This window comes from Suricata suricatta, chromosome 5, assembly GCF_006229205.1.
Source record: "Suricata suricatta isolate VVHF042 chromosome 5, meerkat_22Aug2017_6uvM2_HiC, whole genome shotgun sequence".
Classification (NCBI taxonomy): domain Eukaryota; kingdom Metazoa; phylum Chordata; class Mammalia; order Carnivora; family Herpestidae; genus Suricata; species Suricata suricatta.
Window position 1 is genome coordinate 47,917,707 of NC_043704.1, and position 20,472 is coordinate 47,938,178.

Genomic DNA, 20,472 nt, shown 5'->3' on the forward strand with positions numbered 1-20,472 from the left:
TTAATTTATGTCATGTTAGAGTTAATTGGCTTTGTAAACCTAACGTAAATACAACCCATCACATTGAACATACCCTTAGCACTCTAATTTGCTAGATAACAACATGAAACAGGTTTCTACATCTGCTTCCCAAAAGCTTGATACTGGTGACAAGATACTACAGTATGCCTTGAGGGATCTGCTAATCATATCCAGGCTTTTTCCTAAGGAGCATGAGCTGAATGTGGGCCTAGTCTGTAATCGGACTCTTATGACCATCTGGCAGCTTCTGTGACATGTTAGTGGCCTTGGCCCAGTTTCTAATTGGCATGTACCAGCATCAAACTGGCATGTATCTGCATCCACAAGACAGCTTAACTTTCTAAATAAGAGAGGTCATAATATCTTTCTTTTCTTTAGCTATGATGCAATTGCTTTTGGCAGGTTTTTTTTGTTTTAACGGAGAAGAAGCTAAAATTGCAAGATTCCCATGTTACTTTAATCCTGAACTTTTTCAATCTGCTTTTCTACTAACTGAAACAGTCTAGAAACTGCTCATCCTGGCCCCTTTTCTTGAAGAAATTATGTGGCTATATGTACACACACACACACACACACACACACACACACACACACACACATCTGGCTTCAGGCCATAGGCATTCTTAATCTGCAGGCTGTCTGCAAACTTTAATAGAAAGCTTTGTCTGTAATCATTTTAAACAGAGCCAGTGGAGGCAAGATTGCTTGAGTTAGTAGCTTACCAGCTTAAACTGAGTACTTTCTAGTTAAAATGGAAATTTAATCCAGGAAAAATCCAGAGTAAGTTTTCACTTATATTTTATATCTTACTTGGCAACTTGTTTGAAAATGCTGCATAAAAAACCAGCACAGGAAGTATTTTATGTTCCCACTTATGATTAATAATTATGGAATCTGAGGCATTCTATTTTATAAATCTGTCTTGATCCAAATCTCCAGTTTTTCTACATCAAAACACACACACACACACACACACACACACACACACACACACACACACCTCAGGGTAAAAATAGCACTAAACTGTGTAGGGTACTCAAGGATCAAGGCAACAGGCAAAATTGATTACTCAGAATGCCATTGTGCTGGAACTTTTGTTAGACCATCAGCAAAAACATTCATTTTATAGATAAGGCATTTGGTAGAGCGTTTCATATAAAAATATAAGTAAACATGTCCTACTTCAGTTTTTCAATGCTTATTGGAAGAGGAAAGGAATGGATAACAAAATAATAAACTAATGACTTGGGAATACAGGCTCACACTTTGCTAGTTAGTTCATGGAAAATGCCAGTCACACTAGTCAAAGACTTTCTTACCATATCTTAATTTTAATCATATCTATTTCTGCCAGTGTTTTACAAACCTGACCACTGTCTTCAATCTTTAATAACCTGTACCACCACTTCAAACATACATATACACACACTCACACATTTTGACCTTTGTTCAACAATTTTTCAATCTCAAGTCATCTGCACTTTCTGATTTTCTCAAATTCTCTCAGCCCAGCTCCCACAAGATACATTATAGAGGGTCTTCCAGCATCACTGTCTATACAGTATTACCAAGATACTGTGAAGAATACATGCCTGGCCTGGGTACATTGGGGCCTCTACCATTAGATGACACCTCATGATGCTAAAATGAAAATTTCCTCATCTGTATCTCTTTACAGCCTAAAGAATGTTTCTTGATACAACCAAAGGAAACAAAAGAAGATGCCACCAAGACAAGGAAAAGAAGGAAGGTATTTATTATTAATGCTTTCTTACAATATCTTATAACCCCAGGTGATTTACCTCACATTTATATATAATGTACTTTGATGAGGCAATTATTGTAATTCTCAATTTAGAGACTGTAAGATTTAGTTAGGTTTGGTGACTTTCTTAAGGTGGTTAGTAGTAAGTGTTTCTGTGGAGGTAAAAGTAAATTCTTCTGATTCCTCTCTCAGGCTTGTGGAGCACCACACATCTTTGTTACCCACCTTTTTTTTTCATTGTTTTTAGAAGATAGACATGGATTTCTAAATCTAGAAGGAGTCCAAAGCTGTCCTGCCCTCTGGCTCTGCCCGAGAAAAGAAATTTACCAACTTTCTTTTCATATCCATTTCAGTTTTTTAAACCTTACATCCTGGAATATTAATAAAAAGAAAATAAGGAGATGAAGATAGTATAAGACATTTCTGACTCTAATTTGGAAACGTAGAGCAAAAGCCTCCTCTTGCATTTTAATACTTGCCTATGAGACATGGAAGACTGTATTTCTCCGAAACAGACTTTCTCATGGCTCAGCCTTGGAGAAGGCATGGTTAGCTTTGACCTTCCACCACAGTTGTGAAAACAGCAGTATAATTCTCTCCCTGCCAAGAAGGTCTACTGTAGAATTCAGCAGAGGAAATATGATTGGGATTAAAGGAAGAAAATGGATTCAAACCAATTCCTTAACAGCAAGCCTTTAGAAAACTGAGGGTGTGTGTGCATATGTTTTCTTTGCTCACAAATGGCCAAACCGACAGATGGGCAATGCCAAATTGGCTGAGATTTGGCAAGTCCTTAAAGAGGTGACTTTACCTTCTCTTTGATAGTTTATACGCTAATAGCCTTCAGGAGTGTTAAGTTCTTGGTGGCTCAAGGTCAAAACTGTAGCTCCATTAGCTTTGGCTGAGGTCATGCTAGAATGTGCCTACTGATGACATATTTTTAAAAGTTAATTCATTTGACAGAACTTTGACCATTCTTGGGAGTGATATAGAGATGAGGATGTTGTGGAAAAAGGAGAAAAAGCTAAAGTGGGGGTGGGGAATGGCTCTGTAGATCTTTGGTGAAATATTAGAAGGAAATGAGACAGGAAGTTTATGATGAAAATTACCTGAACAATTGTGTGTTCCTAGTACATTGCAGGCACTCAGTAAATGCTACCCAAATGAGTCCAAATCAAAATACATGTTGTAAAGTCTTTCCTGCTCTGCTTTTCACGGGTCACTTCAAGCCTCTCTTCCAAGACTTGAGGAGTCAGAGTCTAAAATCCCCCTTTGCAGTGGGCTCCCATGCCCAAATTACCCCTGCAGATTTTACTTTAACCCCAGAAATCTAAACAGAGGGCCTTAAAAATCAGGTTAGGCAAAAAATTCTCGAAATTCTACTCTCCCAGTAATAAAAATAACCTAAAGATCAAAGAGAAATTTCTGCAGCAACAAGATTTCTTGGCTTGTAATAGAAAATAATGCTCTCCCACAGAAATTTCAGTGCTCCTGGAAGCCATACACCAAGAGCTACAAGGAGCCTTTTAGATCACCGATTCATTTTTCAAAGCAGCAGTTATATCCAGAAAATATTTATTACGTATTTTCAAGTGTATTTCTTAGAACACATTCATACTCTGCTTTCACTAAAACTTGTGTGCAGTTTAAGTACCAGGGGAATCAACCTCTTCTAAGCTAATGCCATTGTAAAATCTATCTCCCTGGGTTTTTTTTTTTTTCTCCTTCCATCTCATATCTTAGAAGAAAATTACCGATGTTCTTGCAAAATCAGAGCCAAAACCAGGGACACCTGAAGACCTCCAGAAGATGATGAAGGACTATTACAGCAGTAGTCGCTCAGTGATTGAATTAGAGGAACTAAATCTACCAGGTACAACCAGACTTGTTTGGTTTTTTCCCTTCTTTTTTCTTCTCCTTACTGTTCGGCGGTTAGTCATTTAGCAGGACTCAATGTTATTGCTATCAATTTTCCTGACGAGGAGGAGCGAAAACGGTTCATGGCTACATCTCAGCCAGTGAATCAATGTATTTTCCACATGCTAATACTCCTTTCCTCAACCTAATAGTTTTAACTGTTGAATGGTTCCTTTATTAAGATGCTAAATGGCATTTGTTCAATCTAATAGACAGATTTGTAATTGCATTTTTTTCAAAAGGCTACTGTTGAGTGTGCATTTTTTTTTAGCATTCTTCAAGGAATAAGAATCCATGTGGAGTATAGAAGTTAAAATAAAGATAAGGCACACATTTAAAAGTATAGATATGAAACATTAATGTACTCTTCTAGATAAGAACTTTAGCTGTAATAAGTCTTAAAGCTTTTAGTTTTGTTGTTGTTCTTATCACAGATTTTTAGGTACAGTTTTGTTTTTATGGTAGCGTTTTGGGTCCCAGGCCAGACTTTAAAGCAAACTATCTAAAGATAGGGATAAAATTCTGCATTTTTAGCAAAGGTGACACTTCACCCAGGCTGATCCTTAACTCTACTATTGTTTGAGATCTGCTGCCTTAGAATATTTATAATTCAGTTAAGGATATTGCAAAATTTTTGAAACAACTAATTTTAATTAATTGAGAAGTTCTGATGCATCTTGGAACTCTTTGGGGAGATATTAAAGAAAAGAGATGTTACAAAAATCAAACCACGTAAGATTTGGGTACCACTGTTTCAGATGAGCTATTTATAGATTACTAGGGACATCTAATTCCTGCTGTTGGAAAAAGTCAGGGGTAGCTTGATTTCCCTTTTCCATTACTACTTTATGCTTTGTAGAGGCTTAAGAAGCTGAATAACCTCCCGTGCCCTGAATTTTTATAATTCATTTGTGATGTGCTTTTAATTTTTTTTTATTTTTTTTTATTTTTGATACTGAGAGAGACAGAGCATGAGAGGGGGAGGGGCAGAGAGAGATGGAGACACAGAACCAGAAGCAGGCTCCAGGCTCTGAGCTAGCTGTCAGCACAGAGCCTGATGCGGGGCTCGAACCCACGACTGTGAGATCTGACCTGAGCCAAAGCCGGAGGCTCAACCGACTGAGCCACCCAGGCGCCCCTGTGATGTGCTTTTAAAAACAAAGTGCACATTGAATTTAGAGACAGGAGAGAAAGGAAAGGGAGTATAAGGAGTGCATTTCCACATGAGGGAGATCTGGAGTCCTAGACTCACAAAGCCCAGACGGCTCCAACAGCAGTTAGAAACCACTCCTGTCCAGCCATGGTTCTTTGGAGGAGAGGTGTGTCTTGACTGCTCCTTCGGAGGTACGAAGTGTTAGAACAAAGCCTCCTTTCCAAGCTTAACTGAAGTTTGACTCAATGGTCACTTTTTCCTTATAGTTCTTTGTTAGAGTGTACCTTCGTCTCCAGAAGGATTTGTGACATGGTGGGATCACTGCTACTCTGTGTACTTATGGAGCATCATAAACCTTAATTTTCTGGGATTGTACACAGTCAGAGGGCAGAAGAAACCTTGAAGAGCCATTGGAGTTCCATAGTGGGTTTACATTATATTATTGCTCTATTACAGTTCATTTGTGTAGTTAAGGAAGAATGTGTGGCCAGACTCGGTATAGGAAGGAAGGAAAATGTTAAAAAATACTTTTGTAGACAAAAAGAACAGGTTTTCATTTTCAGTTAGGAAATTAGGCCATTCTGAGACACAGTGAATAAGGCCTCGTAAGAACATTCCGGAGAAAAGATCCCAGTTGCTACAGTTAAGAGACCAAGGACAGGAAGGAAGTCCATGATAGGTAAGAGGAAGGGACACATCGTGGGTTATTTGGAACAGGCTCCGGTCAGGGGCCTAAATATAAGGTGGATATAGATAAGGAAGGATTGTTCCTGTTTGTTTGCTGAGTGTCTAACTTGGTTTTGATTTGAGGTTATTTGTGTCTGTAGGGCAGGAACATGTCTTTTCAATAAATATTGTTCACTGTATGTTGTTAATGTCACACACATGGGCACTTAATTATTTTCGAAGCAGGAATCTCTTGGAGTTAACTCAGTTGACCTCCTGAGGGCTGCAGTGTGGTTTAGATCAGTGCAGGACGCCTATAGGCTAGTAGCAGCTGAAATCAGCAGAGAACTTAAGAAGCAAACTCCCAGGCCCACCCCCCAGGAATTCTGACTTATTAACAAAAGGAGTCCATCCCAGGAATCTATGTCTTTTATAAAGCTCTTTGGGTGAGTCTGATCATCTCCAGGCTTGGAAAATTACAGTTTTAAAGACCATCAAAAGCTCTACAGTTGTATAGGAAGCAGTATCTTTGAAGTTAGTGACATAATGTGAGTTATACATGCCAGGTCACAATATAAATGTCATTTAGTTTAGTAGTAGTTTACTCCCTAGCACTCTTCTGTGTTTATAGAAAACTTTCCTGTAGAAAGAATTAGAATGAGAAACATGATGTTGCTTTTTTATTTATACATCTCAGGTACAGAGTTAATAACGCTACCTAATTGCTAGACCAGGATAGGCCTTGGTTGAGCAAGGCCCGTATATTTTATTTAAGTGTTATATTGTCTTTTACTGTGGTGTTTTGTTGTGTTGTATTTTGATGCATTATTCCCACTCTTCCCCAATCCACACTCCTTTTTACATTCCCCATAGCATTGTTTTTAAATATGTATAGATGCTTGTAAAATATCACGTCAATAAATGTGTGTTCATTTTACAATTTATCTAAATGATGTGCTGAACTTCTCATTTTGTTTCTTTTCTCACTGAGCACCTTTTTTGAGATATGCCTATATGGTTTTATGTATATCAAGTTCATTGCTTCTAAATACTACATAGTATCCCAGTGTTTCTATCTACCACATATTGGTCATCCATTTTCCTAGATATGGACACCTAGGTTGCCTCGTGCTCCCCACTATCACAAATAATGCTAGGAGAAATATACTTGTGTATATCTCTTTATAGACTGCGTAAGAATTTCTTTCCATCATTTACTCAGGAATTTAACATGGGGTCATAGGGTGTATACAACTTAATTTTAGTACTTTCCAGAATAGCTATTACCAGTTTGTACCTTCATCTACATTTCACAAGTTTTATCACCCTACATTTTTTTTTCATGTTTTTTATTTATTTTTGAGAGACAGGGGAGGGTCAGAGAGAGAGGGAGACACAGAATCTGAAGCAGGCTCCAGGCTCTGAGCTAGCGGTCAGCACCAAGCTTGATGTGGGGCTTGAATCCATGAACCATGAGATGATGGATGACCTGAGCCAAAGCCAGACACTTAACTGACTGAGCCACCCAGGCTACCCTATGTTCTTGACAATACTTGGTTTTATACATCTTTCTAATAAATCCTACTCTAATGTGTGTATAAAATATTATCTCTTCATTGCACTAATGTGAATTTCTATGATGACTAGTGAGTTCGAGCATCTCTACATAGATATATTAGCTACTTCCCCTTTACCTTTGTATATTGCTTATTCCATAGATTTGAAAAATAAACATACTTTATTAGTCCTTTGGATGATAAAACAAGCTTCTATTTCACTACTCTAAGAAATTATGGACAGTTTAAAGTTTACTTGTACCATTGTTTTAAATACTGGACAACACTTTATATAATGAGCCCCCATTCACTACTGTTGTATAATGTTCAACCATAGTCATTTAATCTATTTTTATCATTTGTGTGTTGGCAAAATCCTCTACAAAGCATGTTTGTCATATTCTAGACTCCTGCTTCCTCAAGGCCAATGATTTGACTCATAGTCTTTCATCATACCTAAAAGAAAGTAAGTAAACTATGATTTTCTTCTAAGTTATTCAGCAAGTTATTACTTCATTAAAACATAAGATCCATCTCTCAGAGAGAGAGAAATCCCATGAGTGGCAGAGAGAGAAAGAGAGAGAAGCAGGACCCACCTGAAGCAGGGATCATGTTTTGCCTGAAGCGGGGCTTGAGCTCACCCAATGTGGGATTCAAACTCATGAGCCATGAGATCATGATCTGAGCCAAAGTCAGATGCTTAATGACTGAACCACCTGGGTGCCCAAGATCCATCTCTTTCAAAACTTCTAAAACTGCCTTTAAAAGCAAAACTTTCTACCTCAAATGGATTTGAAATAGAGGTTTCTCATAAGGTCCATCTTGGTATTAATTTTTGTTTAAGTTTATTCTTATTTGCTCTAGCTTTGAGACTTTGGGTTTTGGTCTCATTTTTGGTTTTTAATACATTATTGATATTGGTATAGGAATCCAGAGAAGACTTGATGTTCTAGTTCCAGGTTCCTCACTGATTTGCTATTTGGCCTGGAACAAGTCACTGAGTATTCCTCTGGGACTTGATTTTGTTATCTGAAAGATAAAGAAGTTGGACAGGTGATCTCTATTCTAGCTGTGAAATTCTGAAATTCTGTTCACATGCTCCGAACTCAGATCATGGCTATTTCACAGTCTAATTTCATTTTTTCAACATGTATTGTATATTACCAGTAATAAGCTAGATTATTCATATTAGGTAGTCATCTATTTGTGGCTGACAATGAAATTATTAGTAATGAAGATTTAACATTTAACATTTTGTGATTCATATTTAGTTAACTTGGCATATTATGTGCTTTGTGTTTTAAGTTAATAATTTTTCATTTTAATCTAGTATCTAGAATAACCAGATAACAGAATCTACACAGTACTCATTATATTTTACCTTAATTAAATACTAATAAAGAATAATTGGAGAATATTCAACTTTGGGGGCCCTATTTTATTGTATTTAGAGTAACATTTTTCTTATGGTCTTTTTTCAGTCTGCCCTAAGTGGGTAAAACTTCGGAAAAACCATAATGAGAAGAAATCGGTCCTGATGCTGATCATCTGCAGCTCTGCCCTCCGGGCCCTGGAGCTTATTAGGTTGGATGCTTCACTCATTCATTTCATAAATGTTTTCTGAATAACTGATACGTGTCAAGCTGATATGTTCTGTATGCTGGAGATGTAACAATGAACAAATAAATATACTTCATAATGTCAGATAGTGTTAAGTTATGTAAGACAAAATAAAGTGTAGCAAAGGGATAGATAGGGGGAGGGGGCTACTTTTAAAAGTATTGTCACAGGAAGCTTTTCTAAGGAGAAAGACATTTGAGCAGAGACGTGAACAAAGTGAAGGAGAAAGCCGAGCGGATGTCTGGAAGAAGAATATTCCAGACAGAGTGGACAGGAAGCACAAAAGGCACTGGAATGCAATATTATTGAAAGATTTTGAGCAGAGGAGCCACATGCTCTGAATAATCATTCTAAAAGATGATTTTAGAAGATTCTGCTTTGTATCCCTACATTGTAGAGGGCAAGAGTCAAAGGAAGGAAATAATACAAGTGATAACCAGTTGGAAGAAATAATGGGGAAAAAAGACCTAATTTAAAATAATAAGAGGGGTCCCTGAGTGGCTCAGTCGGTTAAACATCTGACTTCAGCTCAAGTCATGATCTGATGGTTCACAAGTTTGAGCCCCGTATCAGGCTGTGGTGACAGCTTGGAGCCTGGAGCCTGCTTTGGGTACTGTCTCCCTCTCTCTCTGCCCCTCCCCTGCTTATATTCTATGTGTCTTTCTCTCAAAAATAAGTAAATATCAAAAATATTTTATAAAATTTTAAAAATAACAAAAAGAATAGAACACCAGAGAATTAGCTTACCAAAATCTATACAAAGAAAATATTACACAAGCCACTCAGAAGATCTTGAACAGACAAAAAGGTATACTATATTGTTGAATAGGAAGAGTTGATGTTGTAAAGGTGTCTGTTTTTACATAGAATAATCTACAAATTTCGCAGATTCCCAGTGAAACTCCAATAGAATTGGTTTTTTAACTAGAAAAGCTAAAGTTCAAACTTTAATGATAAGCTGTAGTTCTAAGTTCATAAGAGAAAATACAAAGTTAAAAAAAACTGGGGAAATTCTGAGAAAGAATATTAGTGAGAGGCTACTATGTCCGTAGTATCTATCAGATTACCAATGAACATATATTACAGAGTCTCACTAATCAAAACAGTATGCAACTGGCATATGCATGATAAATCAGACCAGTGGAACAGAATTGGAAGTTCAGGAAAAGGCCCATATGCATATGAAAATGTAGCGTATGGCAAAGGTGACTCATCAGTGAGAAAAGATGAATTATTTAATAAGTGGCGTTGGAACAACTGGGCAGCCAGCTGGAAAAGTAAAGTTGGGTCCATATCTCGCCTCTCATACCAAGATAAATCCCAAATGGACTGAAAATTTAAATAGAAAAATTTTGTTTTAAAGATAATTTGTCAGCGCTTTAGTAAGTGCTTTCACATACCATTTCATTTACTATAGTTTTTGTAGAAAAGGCTTCCTTCCACTGGATCGGTGGGAACATTGAGCTTTCAGAGAAGAGCCATCAGAGTTAAATGGGGCTTACTGGGCTTAGCCCTCTTCCAGGGCAAGGCTCTGTACCAGGCTTTGACAGGAGACAAAACAAAGGAAAATCCAAGTGCTGGAGAAAAATAAACTGAGGTGCAAATGTAGACACTTAGTAGCTATTTGGCATCTATTTTTTTTAATGAACTAATATGATTATGAATTTAGGAAAGTAGTTTTGAGTTCTTCCAATTCTCCTTTCCTCACAAGACACACACATTAAATTGTATCACACACCCTCTCAATAAAACAAGTGTTTCTTATGACATATCTACTCTTGATCTTCAAGACTCCACCTGCGTCTGGGGCAGTACTTGCTGGTTCTGAAATCATAACTAGTTCACATTGACTTTTCAGTGTTTTAAAAACTACCACCACAGAACTCATTTCAGAGTCAGATGTTAATGACAAAGAGGTTGGCCTGGAGATGACCTCTTAAAAACAAACTGTCACATTGATTTGAGCTTTCACTGTACATAAAAAGGCATAAAAGCACTATGTTGTCACACTTCATTTACCAATCCTGGGTTCTTCTGTGTCATTCATAATGTTATGATACACTTCAAGGTTAGGTGATTTGCAAAAAGTGATTTCTGAGCTAGCATAACAAGCCCTATTCATAAAGACTAATGATGAATAATTCTAACTTTTCTAAGAATATCTGTTCTCTTGGGGACCAGGAATTAACATTAAAAATGTCCCCTAAACTGTCTTCCTAGTTAACCTTGCCATGGAGAAAGCTTATGTGTGAGTAAAAATCAAGTACAACAGAACACGTAGAGCATAAATCACTCTCTTGCAAACTCATATATTCCTAACGGTCAATAATATTTCTCAAAACATAATACTGATATATAAAGGAAAGTAATATTTCCAAGCAGTATTCCTATGCTAGGTCTATTACCAAACATTGATTAAAAGATAGTTCTTTTATAGTTTTATACCTATTGATACCAGAAACATTTCCACGTGTAAAATTTTGCTGAAAGGCTCACTCTGCAAAGTAAAAAGTGGGGGGCTGCTCTGATTGAAAGACATAAGCCTTTCTCCTCCCTGCCAGCTCATTGCCAGCAGTCGGCCACGGCAGCCACATACAAACTTTTGTCGATGCCTTTGGGCTCCACAGAGCACAGCCTGAGATCACTGCTCTATGATATTTCTTGCAACCAAATTTTGTATGAGAACTAGACTGCAGAGCTGAAAGATAAATTCTCTGCAGGGACCTGAAATACAGACGTTCTGTGTTAACAAGGGAAGAGCAGATCCATATTTTTCAATTATCAAGGAAACCTAAATGAAGTTAACCTTGTGTGTGAGAATTAGAAGCCAACCCAGAAACGTGCCTGAATAAAAGACTTCCTTACTTTCCTTCCAGAGATGGGCTGACTTGAAAATCTCAGAAGTGTGTGTGTGTGTGTGTGTGTGTGTGTGTGTGTGTGTGTATGCTCATAGTTACACACATAAATGCACATATTCTTTTGAATAAAGCAAGACATAATACCTTAGTAGTCAACGTGGCCTGCAATGAGTAAATTTTATTAAGCAATAATCTGTTTTTCTTTTTTAATTAGATCAATGACAGCGTTCAGAGGAGACAGCAAAGTTATGAAATTATTTGCAAAACACATAAAGGTAAAGCAAGAGCCTGTGGTTCCTGATGGGGGATGTAAGGGCCACTCCCAGATTTTTCTTATCTCCTTAGCTGGTATTTTGTTTGGCGCCTCCTTATATAACATATTTAACAACTATTCTGGTGTTCTTTGCGTTCCCTGCCTCTGCATGCCCATCTGCCCCCACAACAGTCGCAACTCCTCTGTGCTCCAAGATTTCTGCACAGAAGCTGAGATCTGACCCTGGATTCTCAGAAGATTTACTAATTTTATAGGGCAGTGCTTTTCTACCTTGATGTTAACCTTCCCATTGCCCTGAAGTTGAGCCTAAACAAGGGTAGCCCCATTTGCTTTTTTATTTCCTTAACTTTTAGATAAAGTGCTCTAAATTGGCCTGTGATTCTAAAGACTTCTTCTAAAGACTCTTCTTTCCTCTCTTCTGTCTTGGAATAAATAGGTCCAGGAACAGGTAAAGTTGCTGGAGAAGCGTGTTGTGCACCTGGGTGTAGGAACTCCAGGGAGGATTAAAGAACTCATTAAGCAAGGTATGAAAAGAGGCACTAATATACCTAACTTAGTCCTGGGAGTTTGCCTGACCTCTATGTGAGTTTAGGAAACTGCATTTAGTGATGTAATGAAACCAGACTTCTGTGTTGGTTGGGGAGCTGGAAACTCGGCCCTGTGTCAGGGAAGCTAGCAAGCAGGTATGATGCAGTGGGGAATGGTAAGGATTGTGGCAAACTGCAGTTCATGTGCCCACCTACACACATTCAGATTCCACTTTCTTTAAGCAGGTTAGTGGATTCACAATTCATTCCACCAATTTGCAACCTCTAGAATTTCCAGAGCTAGATGAGTTAAATATTTCTCTCTTAATTAATTGAATCTTGGTTCCCCAAGACTCCCATTTCAGTTGAGGGCTTATATATAAAACATGTTGAAACTAAAATGCAGTTTCTATGGATGAAATTAGGGTATTCTAGAGTATTGTTCCCAGATTCATTTCTCTTTTAGTACTTTACCCAGAAACTATTCCAGACAACATCCACTGCTGGGTTTTTATAACTTGTTGGCTCTCTCTAAGTCAGTAGCCTAAAACCTGTTAATCTGCTGATGATCTTATTACCTATTTTACCTGCCAGACTGATTAAGATTTCTTTTCAATACTCACTTCCAAATTACTTATTTAATATACTAATAGAACTCTGTTACAATTGGAGCTATTCCTAGATTTTTTTAATATATCTAAAAGTAATATGTTCATCAATGTAATAACTCAGTATAGAGATGGTCATTTGCCAAGAAGCAAACAAAAGCTTAAAACACTAGTGGTTCTTTCCAGATGAAAATCATCCAGAGTTAAATGAATCCACTATATACAAAGGCCTGTGCAACTACAAAGAAGTGACAGACTTGGCAGCCCCAGACAGGGAAGGGAAGCACATTTTTTGAGTTCCTACTTGCATTGGTGCTGTGCTACACACCCCTGCGTATCTCAGTAAATATTCATGGCACCCTTGCACGCTAGCATTTTTTTTTCTTTTTTAGTTTATTGTCAACTTGGTTTCCGTGTAATACCCAGTGCACATCCCAACAAGTGCCCTCCTCCATGCCCATCACCCCCTTCCCCTCTCCCCCACCCCATCAGCCCTCAGTTTGTTCTCCGTATTCAAGAGTCTCTCATGGTTTTCCTTCCTCCCTCTCCCCAACTATTTTTCCCCCTTCTCCTCCCCCGTGGTCCTCTGTTAAGTTTCTCCTATTAGACTTAAGAGTGAAAACATATGGTATCTGTCCTTCTCTGCCTGACTTATTTCACTTAGCATGACACCCTCAAGGTCCATCCACTTTGCTACTAATGGCCAGATTTCATTCTTTCTCATTGCCATGTAGTACTCCATTGTGTATATATACCACATCTTCTTGATCCACTCATCAGGTGATGGACATTTAGGCTCTTTCCATGATTTGGCTACTGTTGAAAGTGCTGCTGTGAACATTTGGGTACACATGCCCCTATGCATCAGCACTTCTGTATCCCTTGGATGAATCCCCAGCAGTGAATTGCTGGGTCATAGGGAAGAAAACTCTGAAGCTCTGAAGGGTTAAATGGCTGTTCCACATTCTCTCAGTCTAGGCGTTCCTAGTTCCAGAGCCTTTCCCTCTCAAAGAGCTCCTGACCCTTGAAGAGGTAAATATACCTAGAATGAGACTGACAACCCGAGGCACTAAATGCCAATGGCCAAATGAGCATTTCCAAGTCCTATAGGTGTGGAAATATTATTATGGAGGCTGAATCTGTATGGAAGGCTTTACAGAGAAAAGGGTCTTTAACTGATCTTTGAAGTATAAGGAGGGTTAAAATAGGATCTTTGAAGTATGGAAATGTCAGAAAAGCATTCAGAAATAAGAGAATCACTGAATCAGAAGAGGGCAGCCAGATGCATATCACTGAGATACAGTGTTGAGCTATCATGGATTCAGACCTTCAGATTCAAATCCCCGATCCAGCAAGTGACCAGCTCTGTGACCTTGGCAAGTTACTTAACCTCTCTAAATCTTTTTCTGTATTCAAATGACAGGGATAGTGATAGTATTTTCCTCCTGGGATTGGTATGATAATAAAGTGCCAGTAAAGAATTTCACACCCTAAGGACTCAGTAAATGTCAGTTATTATTTTCATTAAAAAGAACAACTTTCTTGCTTGGAAACTTCGTGGGCTTTAGTAGCTGGTGATTCAACTAGAAAGGAAGTCAGATTGTGGAGGAAGACTTTGAACACTAAACTGAAGAGTTTGGATTTTTGTCTTATGGACGTAGGAGAGCACTGAAGTGAAGGAACAGGTGAGAGGCGCTCATGGCCAACCTGCGAGACACGGAGTTGGGAGACATTGGTTGGGCAGCAGGAGAGTCCAAGGGATGGACCCTGCCTCTGGCACAGCTCTGAGCCAAGGGCTCACCTCACTTGTCCCTGGAATCCAGATGATTGTGTTCACCAGGCCCATCTTCTCTGTATTTAAAATGGGGGGTGGGGAGGAGAAAGAGAAAACAAAACTACAGATTGTTGAGATTTGATTTTCAGAGAGTAGTGAAGACTCAGTGTGAAAGCTTATTTCATTTAAGGGGTGAAAAATCATTTAAGGAACTGTTGTTTTTATAATACTAACGAAAATAACTTTTACTTCTGATTCTGATTAGATGCATGATTTAATGTTCATTAATGACAGGTGTTAGGCTACATACAAAGCATTTAAAAAGAACAGTCCCAGCACTCTAGAAACCAGAAATCTAACAAAGCAATGGCTCATAACTCATTTTATGTGGCTGTTTATGACTTAAGATGTTTATATGTAGGATATATTAAGGAACATTTCCAGACTTCAAAAGATATCCCATGACATGGGATCTGTATAATTATAGACAGAAGTATATTGTTTTAATGTAATAATGAAGCAGATTTTCTGACTATACAGCCTTTCAAAAATGCAAAAGGGTATAGAAAAGACAATAAACCACTTTAGAGATAATAACTTGTTAGGTAATACTGAATATATTTCCTTTAGTCTTTTGTTCTGTGCATTTATATACTTATTTTTATAAGTGGAGATCATACTGTATATCATAATTTTATAACTTGCCTTTTCCATTTAGTATATCTTATGAGGACTTTGTCATGAAATGGTTTTAATTTTTATAGTTATATAATATGCTACATAATATTCTACTGGTTTTTTACAGTTTTATTGAGATATGATATAACATTGTATTAGTCCAGTGTGTACAATGGAATTACTTTATACATATATAGTGAAATGCTTACCACAATAAATTTAGTTAACATCAATCACCTCAAATAATTATAAATGTTTTTCTTATGATGAGAACTCTTAGGATCTACTCTCCTAGGGCCTTTCAAATGTATAATACAGGAGTAACTACAGTCACAGTGCTGTACATTACATCCCAAGACCTTACTTACTTTACAGCTAGAAGTTTTTACCTTTTGACCATCTTCACCCATTTTCCCCACCCCCACCTTTGGCATCCACCATTGTATTCTCTGTATCAATGAGTTAGGTGTTTTAGATTCCACATATAAGTGATAACCGTGCAGTATTTGTCCTTCTCTTATTTCACTTAGCATGATACTCTCAAGGTCCATTCCTGTTGTCTCAAATGGCAGGATTTCCTTCCTTTTTATGGTTGAATAATATTCCTCAGTGTATATGTGTGTGTTTGTGTGTGTGTGTGACATTTTCTTTACTTGTTCATTTGTTGATGAATACTAAGGGTTGTTTCCATGTCTTGGCTATTGCAAATAATGCTGAATAAACATAGGGGTGCAGATAGATATCTTTCTAAAATAGTGAGCTCATTTCCTTTGGGTATATACCCAGAAGTAGAATTACTGGATCATGTGGTAGTTTCATTTTCAATTTCTTGAGTGCTCTTCCATACTGTTTTCCATAGTGTCTGTATCAATTTACATTCTCACCAACAGTACACAACAGGTCCCTTTTCTCCACATCCTTGCTAGCACTTATTGTTTCTTGTGGGGGGTTTTGGTAATATGGCTGATGATTAGTGATGTCAAGCAGTTTTTCATGTACCTATTGGCCATTTGAATATCTTTATAGGAAAACTATCTATTCATTTCCTTTGTTCATTTTTAAATCAGATTAATTCGTATTTTTTGCTACTGATTTACATAAATTCTTTATACATTTTGGATATTAACCCCAAGTTACATTGTTTTTTAGTAATTAGACTAGATAGGATACCTGGATTATTTCTAAATTTTTGCTATTATAAATAATACTGCAATGATCATCTTTGCAGGTAACTATATTTATTTCTTTAAAAAAAAAGATTCTGTTTTTAAGTAATCTCTACACCTAATATGGGGCTCAAATTTATAAACCCAAGATTAGGAGTCCCATACTGTACCAACTGAGCTATGCTGGTGCCCCATTAACTATATTTAAGTTTCTGATGTTTTTATAGTGATATGTCATGGAAAGAAAGTTGTTTTATTAAATAAGAAGCATTTTAAGCTTCTGTTTGCTCTAGTGCCTTCCTGTTTGCTCTCCAACCAATAGTAAGTTATTTTTAAGGGAAAACTACCAACCCATTGTCCTTCTCAATTTATCATTTTTAATTTGCAGAGAGAATTTTAAATAGGAGTCATTATAATTATAAGAAGAATGAAAAGACTTTTGGGCAGAAGGGAAAATATTGAAATAATAACAGAGAAGAGTTGAGGGAAGCACTGCAGAGGAAGCCTTCAGTTATGTTTCCACATGTAGCATGAAACAGGTTGGGGCAGTGGGAAAAGCTAGCTGTGCTCAACTCTGAGACCTCGGAGGAACAGACAGTACCGGAAGTCCCCACCAGCTCCGCATCCCATAACTGTCTCTAGATAGATAAGAAGACAATGGAAATGGGAATCCTTAAGTGTCTGCCAATCTTCTCAAAGGATAGCACACTTCGAATGGAGCTCATTCATATTTATCTCCTCTTCTGCCTAAAATTAAACCCAAACACCAGCCCCATCCTTCCATCCCTTCACCTCCTCAGAGTCATTCAGACTCCATTGGACTCAACTCCTCTGAAAGGCCACTACCTAGATTGCAGGATACACCTTATCAACTTCCTGTCAGGAATGAGACTTCACATTCTGTGGCTTCACAAAATGGAGGCTTGGGATTGATTCTTGGCCAGCACTTGAGCAGTTGACTAGCTTAGCAGCTTCTCTGCTTCCCTCAGAATCAGTGATAAGATTAGAAGGAAAGCAGTCTCCGAGTTCTGCATTTGTTTTCCATCAGGCAAGGGCTGCACTTAGCATGCAGAGATTAGTTGCTGGGGGAGAGGACAGTAAATGAGGCAAAAAGCAACCTGGAAACTGAAAAGCTGTTTGGATAATCTTATGTCTTAAGGGTTTGCTATAGCAACCCTCTCTCTGTCTCTTTCAGGTGGCCTTAATTTGAACCCCTTAAAGTTTCTGGTTTTTGACTGGAACTGGAGAGATCAGAAGTTGAGGAGGATGATGGACATTCCCGAGGTACCATGTAACCAGCAATTGCCTTTAATCTTTTTTTCTTCAACTTGAATTTGAGTTCAAACACAGTAATAAAGTCGTTGACATGGGGAGCCAGCAAGTTCTGGCCATTGAAATTCTTTCTATCTTTTAACTCTGAAGTAACTGCAGTTATAAAGTCCATCTCACGCCTTAGACCTAACTGTATCCTTTCCATGTCTTTTATAGGAATCAGCTTTGTTTCTTCATTAAATGACCAATGGTCTCTGCCCCAGAGACTACATCTGTACTATACCTTTGAGAAACAGGAAGATGTGGAGGACCTAGCATATTTTTGTGTGCCTGGCTTTAGAGACATAGTCATCTTTGTCTTTCATCTTTACAGATGCGCTAGCGAGTAGGGGCATAAACTTGCATCGTGGCCTGCATATCCCATACCGAAAAACTCACTTACTTAATATAGAGGGCTATTTTGGTTTGGGGTAGGGAAATTATTTTGATGTCTCAGTGAATTAATCAGAGGCACCTGGGTGGTTCAGTGAGTTAAGCATCGACTTCAGCTCAGGTTATGATCTTGCGGTTTGTGGGTTTGAGCCCTGCATCAGGTTCTGTGCTGACAACTCAGAACCTGGAGCTTGTTTTGGATTCTGTATCTCCCTCTCTCTCTCAGCCCCTCCTCAGCTCGCGCTCTGTCTCTGTGTCAAAAATAAACAGTTAAAAAAAAAAAGGAAAGAAATATATGTGTCATCAAGGCATACTTTGGATACTTTGAAACACCTTTAGACAAGATTTTTTTAATGAGATTTTATTTTGAATGGTAACAAAAGGGCACTTTAATTAAACATGTTTTATATAGTACCTTTTCCTTTACTTATGTGAATATTTCAACTCCAAATAAAACGCAAGCTAGGATTTTTGCCCTCCCTGATTCTGGCCATAACAGCTACATGAATACCAGGATGTACAGATGGTTGAATTTATTCCCCAAGACCATCTTTTCTTGAACTTAACCTTTTATTTTTCCTTTTGTCTCTCTTTTAGATAAGAAAGGAGGCTTTTGAACTTCTGGAAATGGGAGTCCTCAGTCTGTGCAAGTCACAATCTTTGAAGCTGGGCCTTTTCTAACTCGGGATCCTAATGAAAATTCCCGTTTTTATGGCATTTGCATCTCGTTTAATAGCTCTGGAATATTGCAAGTACTCAGTAAATATCAGCTCTTGTTTTATTAAGTTAACTGTATCACCAGATGAATCAGGAGAAATTTTTGATGGAGATTCTTTGACGAAACTGAAGCTGTCCTTTGCCAACTTCTCTGTGTAATAAAGTATCACCAGCTTGTGTGTGATTCTCTCTCTCTCTTTTTTTTTTTTTTGAGCAGACTGAGTTTTTTTCCACCCATTAGCCTCTGCTATTACTGTGCAGGAGAAGGGAAAGAGCAGCTGGGCACACCTTAGACAAGCCCTTTCCCTCTCTGAGCCTCAGTTCCATCAGCCTCAAGATGAGAATGGTATCTCCGAGGATTGTCGAGGATTCCATGTGATGGTACTCACGGGACAGACTTCTAACCAAAGCCTGATCCCAATGTGAAGAGCCACCATGGTAGTGGTTGAAAGAGGCAGAAGTGTTTGTGGCACTTTGCAAATGTGTGAAAGACAACAGTGTAACTATAATTGCCTTCATTATTTTTAACTTTTTACCATAAAATAATTTCAGATTTACAGAAAATGTCTGTAATGCCTAGGGAAGCTATCTGTATAGCAGTTAAAGAGAACTGAAAGCAAGGGCTTTAAAAATCACTGTCTGAAATGTCTAATGATACTGCACTATAACAGCTACTAACAAATTGTCATGTCCATATCAATCTAGAACTGTGTGTCTCAACCAGGGGCAGTTTTACCCCCAGGGGCCATTTGCGATGTCTGGAGACATGTTTGGCTGTTAACAACTGGGGAGAAACTTCTAGCCTATAATGGGGGGTAGTGACGGGCAGGTACAAGCCAAAGATAGTGCTCAACATTCTACAGTCTTACAGGACAGCCCCACAATAAAGAAATATCTGGCCGAAAATATTAATAAGTAGTACTGAAATTAAGGAACCCAATTCTAGAAATTTGAAAAGTAGAGTATATGAAGTATATTTGTATGCTTAAAGTAGGTTTATATAGAAGAGAATTACGTAAATATAAAAGTACCTGTAGACGAATCACTGGGTTCTACTCCTGACACCAGGACTACATTTTATGTTGCTTAACTTGAATTTAAATAAATTAATTTTTTGAAAGCTCCCGTGAGATCTGGCTATTTCAAGAACATTGCCCCAGAAATGTGTTCCCTTAGTACCTGCGGTAGTTAATGTTACGTGTCAACTTGACTAGGCCATAGGGTCCCCAGATTGTTGATCAAATATTACTCGAGTGTTTCTGTGAGGGCTTCTTTGGGTGAGATTAACGTTTAAATGAGTGGACTTTAGTAAAGCAGATCGCCCTCCCCAGTGTGGGTGGGCCTCATCCTGTCAGTTGAAGGACTACATAGACCTGTCCACCTCCCACACCCCCCCACAAACCACCCCAACCTCCGAGAGAATTCTGATTCCAACGGAAACATCAGCTCTTCCTGTGTGACAGCCTTC

The 20,472-nt window shown here is 38.1% G+C and overlaps 1 protein-coding gene across 3 annotated transcripts in view; it reads left to right on the top strand.

Annotated features, from left to right (window-relative positions):
• COL8A1 (collagen type VIII alpha 1 chain) overlaps positions 1 to 19,188 on the top strand; it is a 542,567-nt gene extending 523,379 nt beyond the window's left edge. For all 3 annotated transcript variants that reach the window (XM_029939186.1, XM_029939188.1, XM_029939189.1), the window contains exons 3-10: positions 1,700 to 1,771; positions 3,530 to 3,659; positions 7,485 to 7,544; positions 8,560 to 8,662; positions 11,771 to 11,831; positions 12,267 to 12,354; positions 17,779 to 17,867; positions 18,885 to 19,188. In XM_029939186.1, coding sequence (XP_029795046.1) covers positions 1,700 to 1,771; positions 3,530 to 3,659; positions 7,485 to 7,544; positions 8,560 to 8,662; positions 11,771 to 11,831; positions 12,267 to 12,354; positions 17,779 to 17,867; positions 18,885 to 18,968 — 687 coding nt within the window. In that variant the 3' untranslated portion in view covers positions 18,969 to 19,188. The remainder of the gene's footprint in view (positions 1 to 1,699; positions 1,772 to 3,529; positions 3,660 to 7,484; positions 7,545 to 8,559; positions 8,663 to 11,770; positions 11,832 to 12,266; positions 12,355 to 17,778; positions 17,868 to 18,884) is intronic.
• Positions 19,189 to 20,472: the final 1,284 nt, after the last annotated feature.